This window comes from Oncorhynchus clarkii, chromosome 6 (assembly GCF_045791955.1).
Source record: "Oncorhynchus clarkii lewisi isolate Uvic-CL-2024 chromosome 6, UVic_Ocla_1.0, whole genome shotgun sequence".
Lineage (NCBI taxonomy): Eukaryota > Metazoa > Chordata > Actinopteri > Salmoniformes > Salmonidae > Oncorhynchus > Oncorhynchus clarkii.
Window position 1 is genome coordinate 9927653 of NC_092152.1, and position 25000 is coordinate 9952652.

Genomic DNA, 25000 nt, shown 5'->3' on the forward strand with positions numbered 1-25000 from the left:
ATAATAAAATTTGTCATTAAATAGTATAAACGTGTCATACTGTTCCAGAGTCTGTGCATAAAGCCACAGACTGAGTGATGTGTAATGGAGCAGCTCAGGGAATCTGCTCTTGTGTTTATCATTTCACTAAGCTGTCTACATCAGCACAAGAGCTACTATGTGGCACAGGCCTAGCTCTGTCTGCAGCCAGGGGGATGAGGTAGGAAGCCATTGACAGGCAAACAGACAGGCAGGCAGGCAGACATAACCTCTAAAACACAGGCAGACAGCCAAGCAGACAGACATAGCCTCTAAAACACAGGCAGACAGGCAGGCAGACATAGCCTCTGAAACACAGGCAGACAGGCAGGCAGACATAGCCTCTGAAACACAGGCAGACAGGCAGGCAGACAGACAGACAGGCAGGCAGACAGGCAGACATAGCCTCTAAAACACAGGCAGGCAGGCATAACCTCTAAAACACAGGCATACAGACATTTGTTTATTTTACCTTTATTTAACTAGGCAAGTCAGTTAAGAACAAATTCTTATTTTCAATGATGGCCTAGGAACAGTGGGTTAACTGCCTTGTTCAGGGGCAGAACGACAGATTTGTACCATGTCAGCTTGGGGGTTTGAACTTGTAACCTTCCAGTTACTAGTCCAATGCTCTAACCACTAGGCTACCCTGCCACCCCACGACCTCTAAAACACAGGCAGGCAGGCAGGCAGGCAGACCTAGCCTCTAAAACACAGGTAGACAGGCAGGCAGGGTGTGAGACAGACAGACAGACAGACAGACAGACAGACAGACAGACAGACAGACAGACAGACAGACAGACAGACAGACAAAGCCTCTCTAAAACACAGACAGACAGACAGACAGACAGACAGACAGACAGACAGACAGACAGACAGACAGACAAAGCCTCTCTAAAACACAGACAGACAGACAGACAGACAGACAGACAGACAGACAGAGCCTCTCTAAAACAGAGACAGACAGGCAGACAGACAGACAGAGCCTCTCTAAAACACACAGACAGACAGACAGAAAGACAGACAGACAGACAGACAGAGGGAGGGAGGGAGGGAGCCTCTCTAAAATTGCTCCCTTAGCTCTAGACTGCCTGGGGCAACAGGAGAGGCAGCTAATCCTAGCTAAAGGCTGGAACTGGAACTGAACTGGACACAGCCAGCATGCAGTCAACACACAACAGCTGCTCTAGCAGGAAGGAAAGAGAGTTCGGAAAGTTATTGTTTGCACAGGCACCCCCATGGCTCCATACTCGGGATTGGTGGATTGGTTGAATAGTCTGGATTGTTCTGAAGGTGGGGGTGTGTCTGTGTCCCGTATGGCACCCTAATCCCTGTAAAAGTGGACTACTTTTTTACCAGAACTCTATGGGCCCCTCTTCCCTATATAATGCACTACCCTATGGGCCCCTATTCCCTATATAATGCACTACCCTATGGGCCTCTATTCCCTATATAATGCACTACCCTATGGGCCCCTATTCCCTATATAATGCACTACGCTCTGGGCCCCGGTCAAAAGTAGTGCACGATGTAGGGAACAGGGTAACATTTGGGACGAGACTGTATTTATTAAAACGGTGATTCATGAGAAGTCAATTATAGGAGACTATACTGTAGGATCTATAATAGGAGACAATGCTGTAGGATCTATTATAGGAGACAATACTGTAGGATCTATTATAGGAGACAATACTGTAGGATCTATTATAGGAGACAATACTGTAGGATCTATTATAGGAGACTATACTGTAGGATCTATTATAGGAGACAATACTGTAGGATCTATTATAGGAGACAATACTGTAGGATCTATTATAGGAGACAATACTGTAGGATCTATTATAGGAGACTATACTGTAGGATCTATTATAGGAGACTATACTGTAGGATCTATTATAGGAGACAATGCTGTAGGATCTATTATAGGAGACAATACAGTAGGATCTATTATAGGAGACAATACTGTAGGATCTATTATAGGAGACTATACTGTAGGATCTATTATAGGAGACTATACTGTAGGATCTATTATAGGAGACAATACTGTAGGATCTATTATAGGAGACTATACTGTAGGATCTATTATAGGAGACTATACTGTAGGATCTATTATAGGAGACAATACTGTAGGATCTATTATAGGAGACTATACTGTAGGATCTATTATAGGAGACTATACTGTAGGATCTATTATAGGAAACTATACTGTAGGATCTTGTATAGGAGACTATACTGTAGGTTCAATTTGGGCATATCTCTACTAATGATATTGGCTTGGGCGCTTGGCCCCTCCCATCTGGGCCCCTGAACAGCTGCAAATCCCCACATTTCACTCAGTGTCTTGCTTGGAACTGCAAATCCCCTTTATAGGGGATCACCCTTCTGAATATTTTCCACTGTGAGTAAGGGTTTATCCCAAATTGTACCCTATTCCCTATGTAGTGCACTACTTTTGACAGGTCTCCCATAGGGCTCTGATTTTTTTTTTTAAAAGCACTAAATAGGGAATAGGGTTTCATTTGAGACTTAACCTACTGTAACTAAGGAGACTTTAATAGATGAGTCGTGGGCACAGATAAGAGGGCTTGAATTAAAAGGCTCGTAGAGTTGAGCAGATAAAATGACTGGATGAACACAAATATTTAGGATATTGTAGTACCTAGACTGCATCTACACATGTTGCCTGTTATTGGATGTTGTATTCTCTCTTGACTATCACCTGCCAATAAAAAACATGATGAGATCAGAATCAGATTCACAGAGTTTAGGTCTCCGGGGTGAAGTTTCCCCTAGGTACAGATCTAGGATCAGCTTCCATTCCTCTAATGCTAACCTTAACCATTAGTGGGGGAAATAGAAAACAGACACAAGATCAGGGCCTAGTGGCATTTTCACCTTACAAGTGTGGTCCAGAGTCAGCAAAGGTAACAGAGTTGTAATGTTGTTATGAGGCCCCAAACGGGACTTATTGTAGACTGGCACTGGCTTGTGTTTCTTTAGCATTTGATTTCAATACCGAAATGGTTCAGCATTAGCTGACCTATAAATGAAGGGGAAAGGGAATACCTAATCAAATGTGCACTGTCTGAACATAGAGATCCTATTCAGGAACAGTGAAGACACTAGGCTGCTCCAGGAACAGTGAAGACACTAGGTTGCTCCAGGAACAGTGAAACGACACTAGGCTGATCCAGGAACAGTGAAACGACACTAGGCTGATCCAGGAACAGTGAAACGACACTAGGCTGCTCCAGGAACAGTGAAACGACACTAGGCTGCTCCAGGAACAGTGAAACGACACTAGGCTGCTCCAGGAACAGTGAAACGACACTAGGCTGCTCCAGGAACAGTGAAACGACACTAGGCTGATCCAGGAACAGTGAAAGACACTAGGCAGCTCCAGGAACAGTGAAACGACACTAGGCTGATCCAGGAACAGTGAAAGACACGAGGCTGCTCCAGGAACAGTGAAACGACACTAGGCTGCTCCAGGAACAGTGAAAGACACTAGGCTGCTCCAGGAACAGTGAAAGACACTAGGCAGCTCCAGGAACAGTGAAAGACACTAGGCTGATCCAGGAACAGTGAAAGACACTAGGCTGCTCCAGGAACAGTGAAAGACACTAGGCAGCTCCAGGAACAGTGAAAGACACTAGGCTGCTCCAGGAACAGTGAAAGACACTAGGCTGCTCCAGGAACAGTGAAATGACACTAGGCTGCTCCAGGAACAGTGAAAGACACTAGGCTGCTCCAGGAACAGTGAAATGACACTAGGCTGCTCCAGGAACAGTGAAAGACACTAGGCTGCTCCAGGAACAGTGAAAGACACTAGGCTGCTCCAGGAACAGTGAAACGACACTAGGCGGATCCAGGAACAGTGAAAGACACTAGGCTGCTCCAGGAACAGTGAAATGACACTAGGCTGCTCCAGGAACAGTGAAAGACACTAGGCTGCTCCATGAACAGTGAAAGACACTAGGCTGCTCCAGGAACAGTGAAACGACACTAGGCTGATCCAGGAAGAGTGAAAGTGGATAGCATATTATTCCAATGCTGTGGAGTTTTGGGAGCCGCACGGCTACAATTAAGCATGATTGTTTTGCGTCTAAATTGCCTAAATTAAATGACTGTATTTCTGTCAGCCAGCCATTCATTGGTGGTTAGCTATCAGAGGGTAAGGATTCAGGGTTGGAGATGGGATTTGTCCCAAATGACATCCTTTATGCCCACATAGTGTAGGTCCCATAAGTTTTTGGTCAAAAGTAGTGCACTGAGTTTCCATTTGGGCCGTAGAAGGGTCTCCACCAGTGCATGAGAACTATACATACTACCACAGTGGAGGCAGGATAGAATGGGTATTATCTAGGCTCAGGTCTGGGGAACAGAGAGATCAGATGGCGAGACTGACATCATTAAGAGTAAGTCCCCCACCGTCTAGCTTGCTGCTCTGTGCTGTTTGTGTTGTGTTGCTCTCTGGTCATCTGAGCCCTTACGGTGTTGATGCTGGCACACCGTCCCTTTTCAAATCTGAATCAACAATTAAACAAAGTAATGACGGATCACACAATAGCCATCGTTGGATAATTTACGTCTCTTGTATTTCCAAATGTACTTTTTTTTTTTTTTTTACAGCATTTTCACATATACACACTTTAACAGCAGGATCATATGTAGAGGATTCTTACAACCCCCTCTGGCATCCTTCACTAAACAACAGTGAATACGCCATTTTGTTTAGTGAAGGATGCCAGAGGGGGTTGCAAGAATCACCTACATATGATCCTGCTGTTAAAGTGTGTATATGTGAACATGCTGTAAAGACCATGGATCATTCTGTTGAAGCTCGGCTGTTCCCCTCAGCCTAGAAGAAGGGCTGGATGTAGCATACATTGCACCTAACCAGCATCTGTGCCTGGGGGATTCTTTTGTTCATGTGGATGATGCGATAAATGAAATTTATGTGGGGCAGATTATCATGCAATTTAAACTGGGTGGAGTGGCGTGGCGTGTGTTTTTGTGTGTTTGAGTGTGTGTGTGCATGTGTACGGTGTGTGTGTGTTTGTGTGTGTGTTGTGGGGAGGCAGGGACAAAGCTAAGATCATTAAGGGGTAGAGAGGTGAGCATATGGGGCCTGAAATAGACACTGAGCCTGAACAAAGGAACTTTGAATGGCACCGAGTCTGAGGGTTGTGACTGCAGTGCGTACACTCTCATTGTTTCTGGAGTTATTATGACTGACTATCCCCACCTGGGCCTCAGATCCCCTGGGCCCCTCTGGTTCAGGTTCTATCCTCTCTCTATTGTAGTCCCTGTTTCAGTTTCTATCCGGTCTCTATTGTAGTCCCTGTTTCAGGTTATATCCTGTCTCTATTGTAGTCCCTGTTTCAGGTTGTATCCTCTCTCTATTGTAGTCCCTGTTTCAGGTTCTATCCTGTCTCTATTGTAGTCCCTGTTTCAGGTTCTACCCTCTCTCTATTGTAGTCCCTGTTTCAGGTTCTATCCTCTCTCTATTGTAGACTTCGTATCATATTGACACAAGTCCTGCTGAGACTGAGGCTGTCCTAACAGTGTTTGTAACATAGACACTGTGTTTGTTAGTCATTTATACTGTACAACATAGCACATTTTTGTTCAAATCAGTGTAATCGACCTCCATGTTATATTTTCAGAAAGCAGCACTGGGACTGAACTGGAATGCAACCCAACTTCCATGTTACACAATTATTTGTTACCATGTCCATGGTTCCCATAATGGAGCGGTGTTTCTCATGGCCCTTCCACATGGCTCTTTATAAGCTATTAGCTGTAGTAGTAATCAGGGTCCCTTTGATCCACCTCCGTTCTTTGGTACTTCCTCTTCCTCTGCACGCAGGCTCCCCTATGACCTCTGGTGACCTTTGGTGACCTGTGACCTCAGAGCACAGGGCTGCAGCTTCCCTCCCCGGGGCTGCTCCTGTTACACCTGGCAGGCCTTCGGACACACACACCTGTCTGTCTGTCTGCCTGTCCGTCTGTCTGTCTGTCTGTCTGTCTGTCTGTCTGTCTGTCTGTCTCTCTGTCTGTCAGTCTATTTGTCCATCCTTCTGAGAGACTAACCGAGACCGTCCCCTCTGTGTGTTTCGCCTCATTCTCTTTGCATCAGTCAACGGCTTTATTCGGTGGAAGTTGTCATAACAGAGCTATAGGTCATGCATTAATGCCTCAGCCTGTCACATAAGGTCATTTAAGGTCATGTAAGGTCATGTATTAATGCCTCAGCCTGTCACATAAGGTCATGCAAGGTCATGTCAGGTCATGTAAGGTCACATAAGGTCATACATTAATGCCTCAACTTGTCACATAAGGTCATTTAAGGTCATGTAAGGTCACGTAAGGTCATGCATTAATGCCTCAACTTGTCACATAAGGTAATTTAAGGTCATGTAAAGGTCACGTAAGGTCATGCATTATTTTCTCTCTCTGCTTTAAAATGAAAAACCCCTTTGATTAGGGCACAATTACAGTATAAGTGTAAACACCATTATGAAAAATAACAATAACCATCATAACCGTTTAAATTATATTTTTACTGTATGTACACTACATGGTCATTAGTATGTGGACACTCTTTCAAATTAGTGGATTCGGCTAATTCAGCCACACCCGTTGCTGACAGGTCTATAAAATCGAGCACACAGCCATGCAATCTCCATAGACAAACATTGTCAGTAGAATGGGCCGTACTGAAGAGCTCAGTGACTTTCAATGTAGCATCGTCGTAGTGTGCCACCTTTCCAACAAGTCAGTTTGTCAAATGTCTGCCCTGCTAGAGCTGCCCCGGTCAGCTGTAAGTGCTGTTATTGTGAAGTGGGAACGTTTAGGTGCGACAACGGCTCAGCTGAAAGTGGTACTCCACACAAGTCCTTTTCTGAGATAACATAGACTCTGTGTGCAAAGCTGTCATCAAGGCATCTAAAATAAGAATCAAGAATCTAAAATAAAACAAACATTTTGATTTGTTTAACACTTTTCTGGTTACTACATGATTACATATGTGTTTTTTCATAGTTTTGAAGTCGTCACTATTATTCTACAGTGTAGAAAATAGTAAAAATAAAGAAAAACCCTTGAATGAGTAGGTGTGTCCAAACCTTTGACTGGTAATGTATATATTTTGTTTGCTATTCGAACGGTTATTACGGAGACCGAGGTCATTTGGCTGGCCAATTACCGTCATCTAAAATTCAATGAACGTCACAGCCCTACTTTTGAATGAAGGCCCATCAAAGACAGCTATTAGTGGCTGGGTGAACACACTGAGAGCTATGAGCTGGCTGTGGAACACCGACTGAGTGCAACTATATCAGTCTCCTGCTAAAAAACAAGTCAATATTGGCCTGGAATAGAACTGAATGGAGAGGAGAGGGCTTTTCCCCTCCACTTTACCCCCTCCCCTCCCCTTTACTCTCTCCCCTTTACCCCTCCACTTTACCCCTCCCTTCCCCTTTACCCCATTCCCTTTACCCCTCCCCTTTACCACCTCCCCTTTACCACCTCCCCTCCCCTTTACCCCATTCCCTTTACCCCTCCCCTTTACCACCTCCCCTCCCCTTTACCCCATTCCCTTTACCCCCTCCCCTCCCCTTTACTCCCTCCCCTTTACCCCCTCCCCTCCCCTTTACTCCCTCCCCTTTACCCCCTCCCCTTTACTCTCTCCCCCTTTACCCCTCCCCTTTACCCCTCCCTTCCCCTTCCCCTTTACCCCATTCCCTTTACCCCTCCCCTTTACCACCTCCCCTTTATCACCTCCCCTCCCCTTTACCCCATTCCCTTTACCCCTCCCCTTTACCACCTCCCCTCCCCTTTACCCCATTCCCTTTACCCCCTCCCCTCCCCTTTACTCCCTCCCCTTTACCCCCTCCCCTCCCCTCCCCTCCCCTTTACTCCCTCCCCTTTACCCCCTCCCCTTCCCCCTCTCCTTTACTTTTTACTCTCTCCCCCCCCTTTACCCCCTCCCCCCCCTCCCCTTTACTCCCTCTCCTTTACCACCTCCCCTCCCCTTTACCCCCTCCCCTTTACCACCTCCCCTCCCCTTTACCCCCTCCCTTCCCCTTTACCCCATTCCCTTTACCCCTCCCCTTTACCACCTCCCCTCCCCTTTACCCCATTCCCTTTACCCCTCCCCTTTACCCCCTCCCCTCCCCTTTACCCCATTCCCTTTACCCCCTCCCCTTTACCCCCTCTCCTTTACCCCCTCCCCTCCCCTTTCCTCCCTCCCCTTTACCCCCTCCCCTTTACTTCCTCCCCCTCCCTTCCCCTCCCCTCCCCTTTACTCCCTCCCCTTTCCCCCCTCCCCTCCCCTTTACTCTCTCCCCTTTACCCCCTCCCCTCCCCTTTACTCTCTCCCCTTTACCCCCTCCCCTCCCCTTTACCACCTCCCCTTTACCACCTCCCCTCCCCTTTACCCTCCCCTTTTTACTCCCTCCCCTTTACCCCTTCCCCTTTACCCCCTCTCCTTTACCCCCTCCCTTCCCCTTTACCCCATTCCCTTTACCCCCTCCCCTTTACCCCCTCTCCTTTACCCCCTCCCCTCCCCTTTCCTCCCCCTCCCCCTCTCCTTTCCCCTCCCCTCCCCTTTACTTCCTCCCCTTTACCCCTCCCCTCCCCTTTTACTCCCTCCCCTTTACCCCTCCCCTCCCCTCTCCTCTCCCTCCCCTTTACCCCCTCCCCTTTACTCCCTCCCCTTTACCCCCTCCCCCTTCCCTCCCCTTTACCCCTTTACCCCCTCCCCTGTACCCCTTCCCTCCCCTTTACCCCCTCCCCTCCCCAAGTACTCTCTCCCCTTTACCCCTCCCCTTTACCACCTCCCCTCCCCTTTACTCCCTCCCATTTACCCCTCCCCTTTACCACCTCCCCTCCCCTTCCCATTTACTCTCTCCCCTTTACCCCTCCCCTCCCCTTTACCCCCTCCCCTGTACTTTACCCTCTCCCCTCCCCTTTACCCCTCCTCTCTACCCTCTCCCCTCCCCATTTGCTGTGTGGCTCACCCCCTCCCCTCCCCTTTACACTCTCTCCCCTCCCCTCCTTACCCCCTCCCCTGTACCCCTTCCCTCCCCTTTACCCCCTCCCTTTACTGTACTCCTCTCCCCTCCCCTTTACCCCTCCCCTTTTACCACCTCCCCTCCCCTTTACTCTCTCCCATTTACCCCTCCCCTTTACCACCTCCCCTCCCCTTTACTCTCTCCCATTTACCCCTCCCCTCCCCTTTACCCCCTCCCCTGTACTTTACCCTCTCCCCTCCCCTTTACCCCTCCTCTCTACCCTCTCCCCTCCCCTTTACCCCCTCCTAACCACTCTCTCCCTCCCCTTTCCCTCCCCTTTACCCCTCCTCTCTACCCTCTCCCCTCCCCTTTACCCCCTCCCCTCCCCTCCACTTTACTCCCTCCCCTTTACCCCTCCTCTCTACCCCCTCCCCTCCTTCACTAGTCCAGTATAAAGGGCCATTACACTGCTGTGTGGCTCAGTGTTTTGCCGATAAGGGATTTGCCGAGGCGATCTGGTCTGTGTGCTGCGTTGTCCACCTACCTGCATAGCAGTTACATCTCTGATACGACTGCCTACCTACACTAGAGGTAGGGTTTGACATATTCTAAAACACTTGGGCTGGTTTCCCAGACACATATTATGCCAAGTCCTGGATTATAAAGCGACTCTCCATTGAAAGTACTTTTTACTTCATGGCTAGGCTTAATCTGGTCTGGGAAACAAGCAATTAGAGTATAATTTTTGTTTAAACATCTTCTAGTCGTGTCCTTCATTTGTCCTTCAATTGCTTCTTAAAATAGTTTTCCACACAGTGATACAGCGTATTATTTTGGGAACTCTGTGGGCTGGGATTTGAAGGCTGTTGTTTGACAATGTGAGTTTTATTTTAAGAAACATATTTCGCTCCCTTGTTTTATTTATGTACTAAGGAGTACAGCGTATTCTCTCTGCATTTAATATTTAATCATATTTGAACATAGCATCTGAACTCAGATGTCTATCTTCGATTTATGTACGTATTAAGTAAATGTTCACCTATATTGTTTTTGAGATATGGTAAGATATGGTATTCAGGTTGATTTCAATCATAACAGACTTTTATGGATTGTCCGTCTTGCTTCCAAATGGTATAATAAACACAATCTCTTTCCCTTATCACATTCCAGATCTTGAAAGCCAGAGTTACGGGGTTAACATACCAGTGGAAATCCATCCTTACCAGTGTTCTAGAACCATGAGCAGTAACTACAGTGTGTCCCTGCTTGGCCCGGCCCCATGGGGCTTCAGACTGCAGGGTGGAAAAGACTTCAACATGCCACTCACCATCTCCAGGGTGAGTACACGAACGCACGCACACACACACACACACACACACACACACACACACACACACACACACACACACACACACACACACACACACACACACACACACACACACACACACACACACACACACACACACACACACACACACACACACACACACACACACACACACACACACACACACACACAACCCCCTCCATCTCCTCTTGCTTGACACCCTCTCAATATTTCCTGAAATGTCCTCTGGTTGGAGCAAGCATTTGTCCCTACTTTTTAATCTTAACCCCCTCCCCCTCAATCCCTTTCTACCAGCCCACTTCACAAACCTCCTCTCAGCTCTAGATTGGCTACCATCCCTAAGAAGCCATCTGGCTGTTGACGGATGTAAAAGATGATGTGCTTGCCTTAGCTCTCCCGGTGAAACTGGCATACTGTCCAAACAGGCAACGCACTGAGGGCAGTAGTAGCCTAATTGGTGGGTTCTCTGGCTATGCGAGGTTTGGGTGCATTGGCAAAATGAATGCCCAGCTAACAAATGTCGGTTCCCAGAACGTTCCTGGAACTATTTTTTTTTGGTGTGGGAACGTTCTGTGCTAGCTAGGTACAGTGCTAGTAATGTAATGATACAACAAGACCTGCTTATAGGGGCAATATGCAATTGGTAGATCCATTTTTTGAACTTTTAAATAAATTATATACCTATTGATTCTTAAATAAAATAACTTATCGTTATTTCAACTGTCATTCCCCATTAGCACCCAAAATGTATGGGCCAGTCTTTCTCCTAGACCAGTGGTTCTCAATCCTGGTCCTGGGGACTACACACCTGATTCAAATCATCAAAGCCTTTTGATGAGTTAATCATTTGAATCAGCTGTGTAGTGTTAGGGCAAAAACTAAAATGTGCACCCCCTTTGGCTCCCCAGGACCAGGGTTGAGAACCAGTGTTCTAGACTATTGGTCAGATGAGTTGCAACCCCCCACAAAGGTAAATCCAAACCAAATCTGGCACCACATTTATCCATTGAAAACAACTGAAGCCATACACTGTTTATGCGCCCGACCTACTGTATACAATGGTAGATTTACACATGTATGGGCCACGGGAGGTTGGTGGCACCTTAATTGGGGAGGACGGGCTAGTGGTAAAATTAAACCAGAATTTAACTAGGCAAGTCAGTTAAGAACACATTTGTATTTCCTATGACGGCCTACCCTGGCCAAACCCTGACGACGCTGTGCCAAATATGCACCACCCTATGGGACTCCCAATCACCGGCCGGATGTGATATTTCCTGGATTCGAACCAGGGACTGTAGTGACACTGTTTGCAGCACTCGGGAGCCCAATGGCTGGAGCGGATAGAGTTGAATTGTATCAAACACATGATCCCATTCCATTTGCTCCGTTCCAGCCATTATTATGAGCCGTCCTCCCCTCAGCAGCCTCCACTGGACTCTGGGCTATATGTTGTCTAATGCTATGTTGGTAATGCACGCCTCCCACGGTATAGAAATGAGTGGCAGAGAGAAGAGGGTCAGGGTGAATAAGAACTGGTGAGAGCTGGAGAGCCCTGCTGTAATGCCAGTCTATGACCTAACACTCTAATTGAACTCAGTTTCCCTCTGTTACATCTCTTGTGAGACATTACTCATACTCCATAAACGCTATTGTTTTCATTTGGTACAAACCACACAAGAGACCGAGCCATTCAATTCCATTTAAAGACTGTGGATGGAGCCTCTGACCACTGAAGAGCGGCAAGGACCTATCAAATTTTCACGAACAGAGGCCAAAGGACAATGGGCTCCTCCCAAACGGTACCCTATTCCCTTATTTAGTGCACTAATTTTGACTAGAGCCCTGTCCCTATGGACCCTGGACATACATATAGGGAATAGGGTGCCGTTTGGGATGCAGTCCATACAGTAACAGATATGGACACTTCCCAATATAACTACAGTGGAGGTTCTCTGAAAAAGCCATGGGTGTAGGTTATTAGAAGCCCCAGTGGGGATGGCGGACCATTGACGAGGACAGCCATTGTTTTGAGATCTCCATACGTCAATGATTCTTGTTTTGCCGTGCCTTAACGAAATAACACTTGTCTTGTTTTCTGACCTCATTATCTATGACTTAACAACCTCCCCCTCTCTCTGAAGTGTCCACAGTTTCACAATAGTATTTTAGTAACACTTAAAATGCTTAATAACTTGTAACAGGCATGCACAGCGCCTTCAGAATGTATTCATACCCCTTGACTGATAGCACATATTGTTGTGTTACAGCCTGAATTCAAAATGGATTAACTAGATTTTTTTCTTATCCATCTACACACAATACCCCATAATGACATCACAATACCCCATAATGACATCACAATACCCCATAATGACATCACAATACCCCATAATGGCATCACAATACCCCATAATGACAAAGTGAAAGTTAATAAAAAATTTAGAAATGAAATACAGAATACTGAGGCTGTATAATGTTTTATTAATAGGCTCATAATATGTAATGTCTCTATATATAGCATATTTTTTTGAGATGAAAACTAATAAGACCGTAGTAGGATAACATATATTAAGTAGAGTAGAACACCTTTGAGGACTCGAACTCTGCTCTTGACAGGGAATGATGTAGCACAGCTGGGGTGAGAACGCTGACGGAGAGAAGCTTGGCTAGACCTGCTGTGTTAGATTTGTAAATGTCCCTCCAAATACTGCGATGGCCACAGTCTCAACTGTGAACCCTGTGGGGAGCATCATTCATTCGTCACTCTGCCAGACCAACAGCTCAAAAAAACAAAAAAGGCCTAGATTGATGGTGTTGCTTTTGGGGTGTCAATACAATGTTACAGCTGTGATGTGAAAGAAAGCCACAGGAAGAGAACTGAAGTGGACATTTTGGCTACTGGAGATTTTTTAGAGACTCTTGTTTACTGTTCAGTCTTTCTCAACTGTGTGCCAGCTAAGAGAACAGGCTTTCTTCAGGGTTTACACCAACCCCTGTCTGTCCAGTGTTAGGGGGGCGGGGGGGGGGGGGGTTGTCTCTAGACACTGATTAGGGGTCTGATCTTAATTTCCCACGCTAATGGTTTGGGTTAGTATTAGGGGAGGGGAAGCTGATCCTAGATCTGTATTTAAGGGAATTTGGATTGACAGGCCCTACTCTCTTTAGTATTTATATTAATCCAACATGTTTGAGGCCAAAACAACAGCTTATCACTCACAACTGCCTGTTGTGTTTTACTCTCGTATTAACGTTAATATTGAGCCTGTTTGTGACATTGTGAACCTTTGTATGGTCGGTCTCAATGTGTCTGTATGCACATAAGATGAAAATTGAGAACGTAAAGAGACTAATTCTGTTTAGACGAGGTGCCTAACCCTTAACCCCCACACATTGACTCTGTACTGGTACCCCCTGTATATACAGTGCCTTGCGAAAGTATTCGGCCCCCTTGAACTTTGCGACCTTTTGCCACATTTCAGGCTTCAAACATAAAGATATAAAACTATTTTTTTGTGAAGAATCAACAACAAGTGGGACACAATCATGAAGTGGAACGACATTTATTGGATATTTCAAACTTTTTTAACAAATCAAAAACTGAAAAATTGGGCGTGCAAAATTATTCAGCCCACTTAAGTTAATACTTTGTAGAGCCATCTTTGCTGCGATTACAGCTGTAAGTCGCTTGGGGTATGTCTCTATCAGTTTTGCACATCGAGAGACTGAAATGTTTTCCCATTCCTCCTTGCAAAACAGCTTGAGCTCAGTGAGGTTGGATGGAGAGCATTTGTGAACAGAAGTTTTCAGTTCTTTCCACAGATTCTCGATTGGATTCAGGTCTGGACTTTGACTTGGCCATTCTAACACCTGGATATGTTTATTTTTGAACCATTCCATTGTAGATTTTGCTTTATGTTTTGGATCATTGTCTTGTTGGAAGACAAATCTCCGTCCCAGTATCAGGTCTTTTGCAGACTCCATCAGGTTTTCTTCCAGAATGGTCCTGTATTTGGCTCCATCCATCTTCCCATCAATTTTAACCATCTTCCCTGTCCCTGCTGAAGAAAAGCAGGCCCAAACTATGATGCTGCCACCACCATGTTTGACAGTGGGGATGGTGTGTTCAGGGTGTTGCTTTTACGCCAAACATAACGTTTTGCATTGTTGCCAAAAAGTTCAATTTTGGTTTCATCTGACCAGAGCACCTTCTTCCACATGTTTGGTGTGTCTCCCAGGTGGCTTGTGGCAAACTTTAACCGACACTTTTTATGGATATCTTTAAGAAATGGCTTTCTTGCCACTCTTCCATAAAGGCCAGATTTGTGCAATATACGACTGATTGTTGTCCTATGGACAGAGTCTCCCACCTCAGCTGTAGATCTCTGCAGTTCATCCAGAGTGATCATGGGCCTCTTGGCTGCATCTCTGATCAGTCTTCTCCTTGTATGAGCTGAACGTTTAGAGGGACGGCCAGGTCTTGGTAGATTTGCATTGGTCTGATACTCCTTCCATTTAAATATTATCGCTTGCACAGTGCTCCTTGGGATGTTTAAAGCTTGGGAAATCTTTTTGTATCCAAATCCGGCTTTAAACTTCTTCACAACAGTATCTCGGACCTGCCTGGTGTGTTCCTTGTTCTTCATGATGCTCTCTGCGCTTTTAACGGACCTCTGAGACTATCACAGTGCAGGTGCATTTATACGGAGACTTGATTACAAACAGGTGGATTGTATTTATCATCATTAGTCATTTAGGTCAACATTGGATCATTTAGGGATCCTCACTGAACTTCTGGAGAGAGTTTGCTGCACTGAAAGTAAAGGGGCTGAATAATTTTGCACGGCCAATATTTCAGTTTTTGATTTGTTAAAAAAGTTTGAAATATCCAATAAATGTCGTTCCACTTCATGATTGTGTCCCACTTGTTGTTGATTCCTCACAAAAAAATACAGTTTTATATCTTTATGTTTGAAGCCTGAAATGTGGCAAAAGGTCGCAAAGTTCAAGGGGGCCGAATACTTTCGCAAGGCACTGTAGCCTCGTTATTGTTATTTTATTGTGTTACTTTTTATATATTTTTTAACTTTAGTTTATTTGGTAAAAAATTTCTTAACTCTTTCTTGAGCAACATTGTTGGTTAAGGGCTTGTAAGTAAGCATTTGTAAGGTCTACACTTGTATTCGGAGCATGTGACAAATAAAGTTTGATTTGATTGAAATCCTTTAAATGTATTTTATAGTGCACTACTTTTGACCAGAGGCCTATGGGCCCTAGTCAAAAGTAGGTCCACTATATAGTGAATAGGGTGCTGATACAGACAATAACTTTTACTGATGGAGGCAGGATGATGACAAGCAGCAAATCCCAAACTGCAAAAATCACTAAAGCTGGAGACTCTTACCTTCCTCACTAGCTTTAAGCACCAGCTGTCAGAGCAGCTCACAGATCACTGCACCTGTACATAGCTCATCTGTAAATAGCCCATCCAATCTACCTCATCCCTAAACTGTATTTATTTACTTATCTTGCTCCTTTGCACCCCAGTATCTCTACTTGTACATTCATCTTCTGCACATCCTACCATTCCAGTGTTTAATTGCTATATTGTAATTACTTCACCACCACGGCCTATTTATTGTCTTATCTCCCTTATCCTACCTCATTTGCACACACTGTATATAGACTTTTGTACTGTATTATTGACTGTATGTTTGTTTATTCCACGTGTAACTCTGTGTTGTTGTTTGTGTTGAACTGCTTTGCTTTATCTTGGCCAGGTCACAGTTGTAAATGAGAACTTGTTCTCAACTAGCCTACCTGGTTAAATAAAGGTGTTCTCAACTAGCCTACCTGGTTAAATAAAGGTGTTCTCAACTAGCCTACCTGGTTAAATAAAGGTGAAATAAAAAATAAATAAATAAATCCCCTGTTTTAGCCATCTCACATGGTGATACAGGAACCATGCAGAGGAGCTAATCTACTCAGGCAACAGTACTCAAGATGTCATAGAAATCCCTCATCACTCTCAGCAGGTATCAAGTTATAGATGATGTATTTTTTTATCCTGCTGTTTCTGGGGAGGCTCGGAGTGACAGTCTTACAGTCATGTGTCTCTGTGCTTGTCTTTGTCTTTCACACTCAGACAATGTTGTCTTTCGGTTTCTCCGTCATTCTGCGAACACTGGGTTGTTATGACTATTTTAGGTTGGCGTCATTTAGTTTTGCAATGTTGTACCACGGGCTTGTGAATAAATGGGTGCCTTGTTTTCTTTAGGTCTCTGACACCATTATGCTGCTACTGCAAAGCCTTCATTCTCTGTGTCTGCATGTCTGTTAGCAAAGCCGTCCTTCTCTGTGTCTGCATGTCTGTTAGCAAAGCTTTCATTCACTGTGTCTGCATGTCTGTTAGCAAAGCCTTCATTCACTGTGTCTGCATGTCTGTTAACAAAGCCTTCATTCACTGTGTCTGCATGTCTGTTAGCAAAGCCTTCATTCACTGTGTCTGCATGTCTGTTAGCAAAGCCTTCATTCACTGTGTCTGCATGTCTGTTAGCAAAGCCTTCATTCACTGTGTCTGCATGTCTGTTAGCAAAGCCTTCATTCACTGTGTCTGCATGTCTGTTAGCAAAGCCTTCCTTCTCTGTGTCTGCATGTCTGTTAACAATGTCCGACTTGACATGCTGATTCATGTGGTTCCCCAGGTCTTAGTGTATAGAGATATGAAGAACCTACTCAATTCTTTTTTTTCCATTTTTTTTTTCAAAATCTGTGAAATGCTTTACCTGCCTTGTCTTGTCTTTCTAACAAAAGCAGCTGAGATTAGCTCACCGGTTATGGTTGAATTGAAAGCCTTACTTGGAGAAACCATGGCTCTGAACACCGGGCCAGATTTTATATCTGGTTTGCAAGACATTACGTTATATAAAGTGTTCCGCAGCTTTCCGTGGCTTTGGCAAAGCCTGCAGTGAAGTATCTATGGAAACATAGTTCTCCCTGTGTCTCTTTATTAAGGGCATGTCAGGTCCAATTATAAGACAATGCAACACAGCTGTAGAGAAGAAAGAAAAAACACGTTATTTTCAAGACGCGTTGTATTGAATGAGTCAGTCGTCAGGTGAAGCAACTTGTTACGGGAATGTTCAATCAATGAAAACGGTCTTTGGCTTGTATCAGATTTTAAAACCCTCAGAATATAGATTCTTACTGACGGATTACTCACATCTATATAAAGAGTCTTGAGGCCGCGTTTTAATATCAAGTTCTTTCCCTCTTTTCCCCCTTTATAACCTTGTATACGCTTCAATGCATTTGGTTTAAATAGACTCAATCAAATACATTAGAAGGAAAAGCCTACTCCCTAATGGTATAACATCTATGTTTATGGTACAATCACTGGAAACGAGAGAGGCAGATATGGGATATGTTCATATTCCTGTATGGGAGAGGAAGTGATTTCAGTTGGTTTATACTGTATCTTAGAAAGTATTCGCACCCCTTGACGTAATCCACATTTTGTTGTGTTACAGCCTGAATTTAAAATGGATTAAATAGATTTTTTTCCTCACACAATCTACACACAATACCCATAATGACAAAGTGAAAATATGTTTTTTTTTTAATGTTTGCAAATTTATTGTGTTGTCAGTTCTTCCCAAAATGTATTGTGTTTCCAGTTCATCCCAAAGGTGTTTAATGGGGTTGAGGTCAGGGCTCTATGCAGGCCAGTCAAGTTCTTCCACACCGATCTCGTCAAACCATTTCTGTAAGGACCTCGCTTTGTGCTCGGGGGCATTGTCATGCTGAAACAGGAAAGGGCCTTCCCCAAACAGTTGTCATTAAGATTTGTTCGTCGGACTGCCAGATGGTGAGGCATGGTTCATCACTCCAGAGAACTTGTTTTCACTGCTCCAGAGGCCAATGGCGGCAAGCTTTGCACCACTCCAGCCAACACTTGGCTGCTCGTTCATGAAAACCAATTTCATTAAGCTCCCGATGAACAGTTCTTGTGCTGACGTTGCTTCCAGAGGCAGTTTTGAACTCGGTAGTTAGTGAGTGTTGCAATCGAGGACAGACAATTTGGTGGTCCCATTCTGTGAGCTTGTGTGGCCTACCACTTCGCAGCTGAGACGTTTTTGCTCCTAGACGTTTCCACTTCACAATAACAATGGAAAGGATTGCGCCGAAGGGAATTGCTGCCATTTTATGGGCTCATAACCAACTGTGCTATTTTGTTTGTTTTTTCACATGGTTTGTAACTCATTTTGTACATAATGTCTTATGACCAGAAAAAACTTCTGGACATCAGAACAGCGATTACTCACTCGAACTGGAAGAAGATTTTTTCTTGAATGAGTCCGACGCGAAGGATATACTGCTTTGCCAAGGTCCAAATCCCCATCATCAGCGTGAAAAAGACGGAGAAAGAGGGAGAGGAGGGCGGGGTGCCTTGTAAGAATTCTCCGACGAGTAGGTCAACCACCACTACCCTCCGTATTATTGGCCAAAGTGCAATCATTGGAAAACAACTGGACGATCTACGATTAAGACTATCCACCCAACGGGATGTTAAAAACTGTCATATCTTATGTTTCCCCGAGACGTGGCTGAACTACGACACAGAAAATATAGAGCTGGCTGGCTTCTCTGTGCAAGACAGAGCAGCTACGTCTGTTAAGACGAGGGGCGGGGGTGTGTGTCTATTTGTTAATAACTGCTGGTGCGTGATGTCTAACATGCTCGCTTCGAGGCAAGGAAAAGGGATGCATGCATGAGAGCACCAGCTGTTCCAGACGACTGTGTGATCACACTCTCCGTAGCCGATGTGAGCAAGACCTTTAAACAGGTCAACATTCACAAAGCCGTGGGGCCAGACGGATTACCAGGACATGTACTCAAAGCATGCGCGGACTGACTGGCTTTACTGACATTTTCAACCTCTCCCTGACCGAGTCTGTAATACCTACATGTTTCAAACAGACTTCCATAGTCCCTGTGCCAAAGAAAGCAAAGATAACCTGCCTAAATGATTACCGCCCCGTAGCACTCACGTCGGTAGCCATGAAGTACTTTGAAAGGCTGGTCATGGCTCACATCAACACCATCATGCCAACAGATCCACAGATGACGCAATCTCAATTACACTCCACACTGCACTTTCCCATCTGGACAAAATAAACACCAATGTGAGAATGCTATTCATTGAGCACAGCTCAGTGTTCAACACCATAGTGCTCACAAAGCTCATCACTAAGCTAAGGACACTGGGACTAAACAACTCCCTCTGCAACTGAATCCTAGACTTCCTGACGGGCCGCTCCCAGGTGGTAAGGGTAGGCAACAACACATCTGCCACGCTGATCTTCAACACTGAGGCCCCTCAGCAGTGCATGCTTAGTCCCCTCCTGTACTCCTTGTTCACCCATGACTGTGTGGCCAAGAATGACACCATCATTAAGTTTGCTGATGACGCAACAATGGTAGGCCTGATCACCGACAACAATGAGACAGCCTATAGGGAGGAGGTCAGAGACCTGTCAGTGTGGCGCCAGAACAACAGCCCCTCCCTCAATTTGAGCAAAACAAAGGAGCTGATCGTGGACTATAGGAAACAGAGGGTCGAACAGTCCCGCATTGACAGGGCTGAAGTGGAGCGGGTCGAGAGTTTCAAGTTACTTGGTGACCACATCACCAACAAACTATTATGGTCCAAACACACCAAGACAGTTTTGAAGAGGGCACGACAACACCTTTTCCTCCTCAGGAGACTGAAAAGATTTGGCATATCCTCAAAAGGTTCTACAGCTGCACCATTGAGAGCATCCTGACCTGTTGAATCAACATCTGGTATGGCAACTGCTCGGCATCTGACCGTAAAGAGCTACAGAGGGTAGTGCGTACAGCCCAGTACATCACTGGGGCCAAGCTTCCTGACATCCAGGACCTACAGTTGAAGTCGGAAGTTTACATACACCTAACTACATTTATCCTTAGTTTTTCACATTTCCTGACATTTAATCCAAGTAAAAATTCCCTGTCTTAGGTCAGTTAAGATCACCACTTTATTTTAAGAATGTGAAATGTCAGAATAATAGTAGAGAGAATGATTTATTTCAGCTTTTATTTCTTTCATCGCATTCCCAGTGGGTCAGAAGTTTACATACACTCAATTAGTATTTGGTAGCGTTGCCTTTGAATTGTTTAACTTGGGTCAAACGTTTCGGGTAGCCTTCCACAAGCTTCCCACAATAAGTTGGGTGAATTTTGTCCCATTCCTCCTGACAGAGCTGGTGTAACTGAGTCATGTTTGTAGGCCTCCTTGATCGCTGATGCTTTTTCAGTTCTGCCCACAAATTTTTAACAGGCTTGAGGTCAGGGCTTTGTGATGGCCACTCCAATACCTTAACTTTGTTGTCCTTAAGCCATTTTGCCACAACTTTGGAAGTATGCTTGGGGTCATTGTCCATTTGGAAGACCCATTTGCGACCAAGCTTTAACTTCCTGACTGATGTCTTGAGATGTTGCTTCAATATATCCACATAATTTTCCTATCTCATGACGCCATCTATTTTGTGAAGTGCACCAGTCCCTCTTAGAGCAAAGCACCCCCACAACGTGATGCTGACACCCCGTTATTCATTTTTGGGATGGTGTTAGGCTCAGGTCCTCCCCCCTTTTCCTCCTAACATAACGATGGTCATTATGGCCAAACAGTTCTATTTTTTTTTCATCAGACCAGAGGACATTTCTCCAAAAGGTAAGATCTTTGTCCCCATGTGCAGTTGCAAACTGGAGTCTGGCTTTTTTTATGGCGGTTTTGGAGCAGTGGCTTCTTCCTTGCTGAGCGGCCTTTCAGGTTATGTCGATATAGGACTCGTTTTACTGTGGATATAGATACTTTTGTACCTGTTTCCTCCAGCATCTTCACAAGGTCCTTTGCTGTTGTCTGGGATTGATTTACACTTTTCACACCAAAATACGTTCATCTCTAGGAGACAGAACGCGTCTCCTTCCTGAGCGTTATGACGGCTGCTTGGTCCCAAGGTGTTTATACTTGTGTACTATTGTTTGTACAGATGAACATAGTACCTTCAGGCGTTTGGAAATTGCTCCCAAGGATGAACCAGACTTGTGGAGGTCTACCATTTTTATTCTGAGGTCTTGGCTATTTCTTTTGATTTTCCCATGATGTCAAGCAAAGAGGCACTGAGTTTGAAGGTAGGCCTTGAAATACATCCACAGGTACACACTGGAATTGTGATACAGTGAATTATAAGTGAAATAATCTGTCTGTTAACAAATGTTGGAAAAATGACTTGTGTCATGCACAAAGTAGATGTCCTAACCGACTTGCGAAAACTATAGTTTGTTAACAAGAAATTTGTGGAGTGGTTGAAAAACAAGTTTTAATAACTCCAACCTAAGTGTATGTAAACTTCCGATCGTTCATAGTTTGTCTTTAGTTAGAGGAAATGTGTTGAGGTCTCTCAGGTCCCAGGGGATATGGATTGAATGGAGGTCCTAACAGGCCTAATCTAGAAACAGGGCCTGTACGCATAAAGGATCGTAGGAGGAAAATGACATAATTCAGAGATTGTTTGTAGATTGTTTTTCATTCAGAAGTAATTCTAATCATGGAAGTTTTATGCCTACGGGCCAAAGGTGTTTGACTGCATTTTAACAAGGAAAAGTCCCTGGCAGTTATGCACACGCCATCGATGTAAATAAGAACGACAACAACAGAATCCAATCCACACAACTTTTGTTAGTGCTTTCTGTTAGTATTATCAGAGAAGGTACTAACAGTAGCAGTCCATTTCAGTCTTGATGAGACCTACAGTACAGCCAGGCAGATAAAAACCCCTCATAGAACAGGTTTGATCCGGTCATAGAGAGATGAACATGAGCCAGCCTATCATAATGTAATACAGGTGGAGCCTGGGCTACATACCAACTTCTATTATGGTATCCCTACATCCATGTTGTATCGTTGGATGAGGGGTAGTGCCTTATTTGTCGCGCACTTGTAAAACGTCCCAGATGGCGCACTACTTTTGACCAGGGTCCATTGCACAATACCAGGAATAGGGAGCCATTTGGGACGTGGCCAATGTTTGAGCGTCACCTTTATTTCGATGTTAGGTTGAAGCTCTGTCATCCATACTGATTCTCATTTACCTCTCACAGTGCAGTATTTTAATGAAACCTTCATTTGGTCATTTTATGATGTGCCATTGATGGCTCCATGCGTGGTTCTGCTTGAGGTGAGCTTCCCTCTCTCTCGGCTTCCCTCTCTCTCAGCTTCCCTCTCTCTCGGCTTCCCTCTCTCTCGGCTTCCCTCTCTCTCAGCTTCCCTCTCTCTCGGCTTCCCTCTCTCTCGGCTTCCCTCTCTCTCGGCTTCCCTCTCTCTCAGCTTCCCTCTCTCTCGGCTTCCCTCTCTCTCAGCTTCCCTCTCTCTCGGCTTCCCTCTCTCTCTGCTTCCCTCTCTCTCAGCTTCCCTCTCTCTCGGCGGTATGTTTGTTGTTGTGTTTCTGTTTCTGAGTTGCTATGGACTTTAAGCTTTAACTGCTGTTATGCAGCTTTTGGGCATATTTGATTATTTTTTTTACTCTTGTTAAGAATATATTTATTTTACTCTTGTTAAGAATATATTTTTTGAGGGTTTATAAATGATAACGTGATTTGATTGCAGGCAGTGCTGTAGTGGTAAAACAGGGTAAACTCTGATCACCTGTTGTGGTGAAAATAATTACGCTGCTTATACTTTCAATGCATTTTTTCAGCAACTTGTGGGTAAACTGTCACACACACACAAAAAGGGTAATCTATGTTTACTATTCCTTAGCTTTACTTACTAAAGTGTGATGGGGAACATCTGCGTATCCACTCCTTCATCTCATATGTGTTGAAACCCCACACTGTTCTTAGCACTGGGCAAGTTTAAGCTGCCAACAAAATGAATGTTTGGACATTTTAATAAAAGTGGGATTCCTTCCTTGGGTTAGTTTGCGACGTTGATTTATATGCAACTTAAATGAACGTTTCAAAGAAAATCCCTGTGATTGTTTTGAACACATTCCTAAAAATAATGGATGAAGTACACGAATCCTTCTTTCCAGCTGATCAGAATATGACTGTCCTTTATGTACAGTGTAAAACACGTCACTGATATCCATCGATAGCTGAAAATGTAAACCTCACACTATTTATGTACCATGGGAGTTATTTGGTTGTATTATTTGGTTGTACTACATGCATGTTAATATATTGAACTTTTTTTGTGTGAGTAACACCCGGTACAATATGAATACCAGAGTGGCAGGTCAAACAAGGAACTGCACAATAACTAATCATAAACCTCCCTTAGACTACTTTGTCTCATTTAGTTTCAACCCCCCAACCCCCCCACCCCCCCACCCCTCTCTCTCCCCCTCTCTCTTCCTATCTCTATTGGTCATCTGTCTATTGTACATATGAGATCAACTGATCCGAGGTCACATTCTCCAGATGTATTTATGTGAATACAAAACAGTGGTGAAGTGTTAGCGGATGTCCCTGCTGTTCCCAGGCCTGGGTTGGTGTGTGGGCTCCTCTGGGGGGAACGTCTGGCACATGGTCTCCTGGATAGTGTTAGTTATTTAGGAGGACTGTTTACTGTTGCCTCCATGGAACCCTGCCAGAGACCCAGCAGAAAGCTTGGAGCACTGACTGGACCATTACTTTTGACCTGATCCCCTATGGGCCCTCACAATGTAGGGAACAGGGTGGCATTTGGGCGTTGGTCTTTATTCATGGAGGCCAAGGGAAGCCAGGCTTCCCCGCAAAAAAACAGACCAATATTATAATTTTTTTAAACACGCAATTATTTATCTTTCGTCTTTCTGTGGGGGGGTTTTCTCCTTCAAATCGCAACAGGCTGAATGTATCTCACAGGAGAAAGCATCCGAGCCAGTGAAACAGCGCCGCTCTGTCTCTACTCACTAGGCCATCTATCTGATGCTGTCTGCTCCAAACGAGTATGGCATTGTTGCCGCTCGTAGCGTTGAAAAACTTGAATTGTTGCATCTCATTGTGTTGTTGTCCTCCGGTGGCTAGCGAGCTAAAATCATCCCTTTCCTAAAGTAGCCATGGATGATGATGATGGACTAAAGTAGCCATGGATGATGATGATGGACTAAAGTAGCCATGGATGATGATGATGGACTAAAGTAGCCATGGATGATGATGATGGACTAAAGTAGCCATGGATGATGATGATGGACTAAAGTAGCCATGGATGATGATGATGGACTAAAGTAGCCATGGATGATGATGATGGACTAAAGTAGCCATGGATGATGATGATGGACTAAAGTAGCCATGGATGATGGTTGTATTTAATTCTCCGTACTGGCCAATGATTATAGCAGTGGTTCTGATCCAACCATTAATTCATACATTGTTGTGCCCCTGGCCTGAGAGGATGGAAGTTCAATAAGTAGCTAGATGTAGAAGGCTATTGTTAACGAGCTAACGTTGCCCATGAATGAATGGAGGTTAGGCTAGCGATCAAGCATTTTAGCCAAGTAGCCTAGGACAACAAAAAATAAATGCTTGTACTGTATGACAGTGA

General features: G+C 44.7%; 1 protein-coding gene across 1 annotated transcript in view; it reads left to right on the top strand.

Moving 5' to 3' along the window:
• Nucleotides 1-9505: 9505 nt before the first annotated feature.
• The window catches only part of LOC139410601 (PDZ and LIM domain 5a), a gene marked incomplete in the record, with an annotated part of 72182 nt that continues 56687 nt past the window's right edge, over nt 9506-25000 (top strand). The window contains 2 exon segments of the mRNA XM_071155907.1: nt 9506-9629; nt 10209-10375. Coding sequence (XP_071012008.1) covers nt 10277-10375 — 99 coding nt within the window.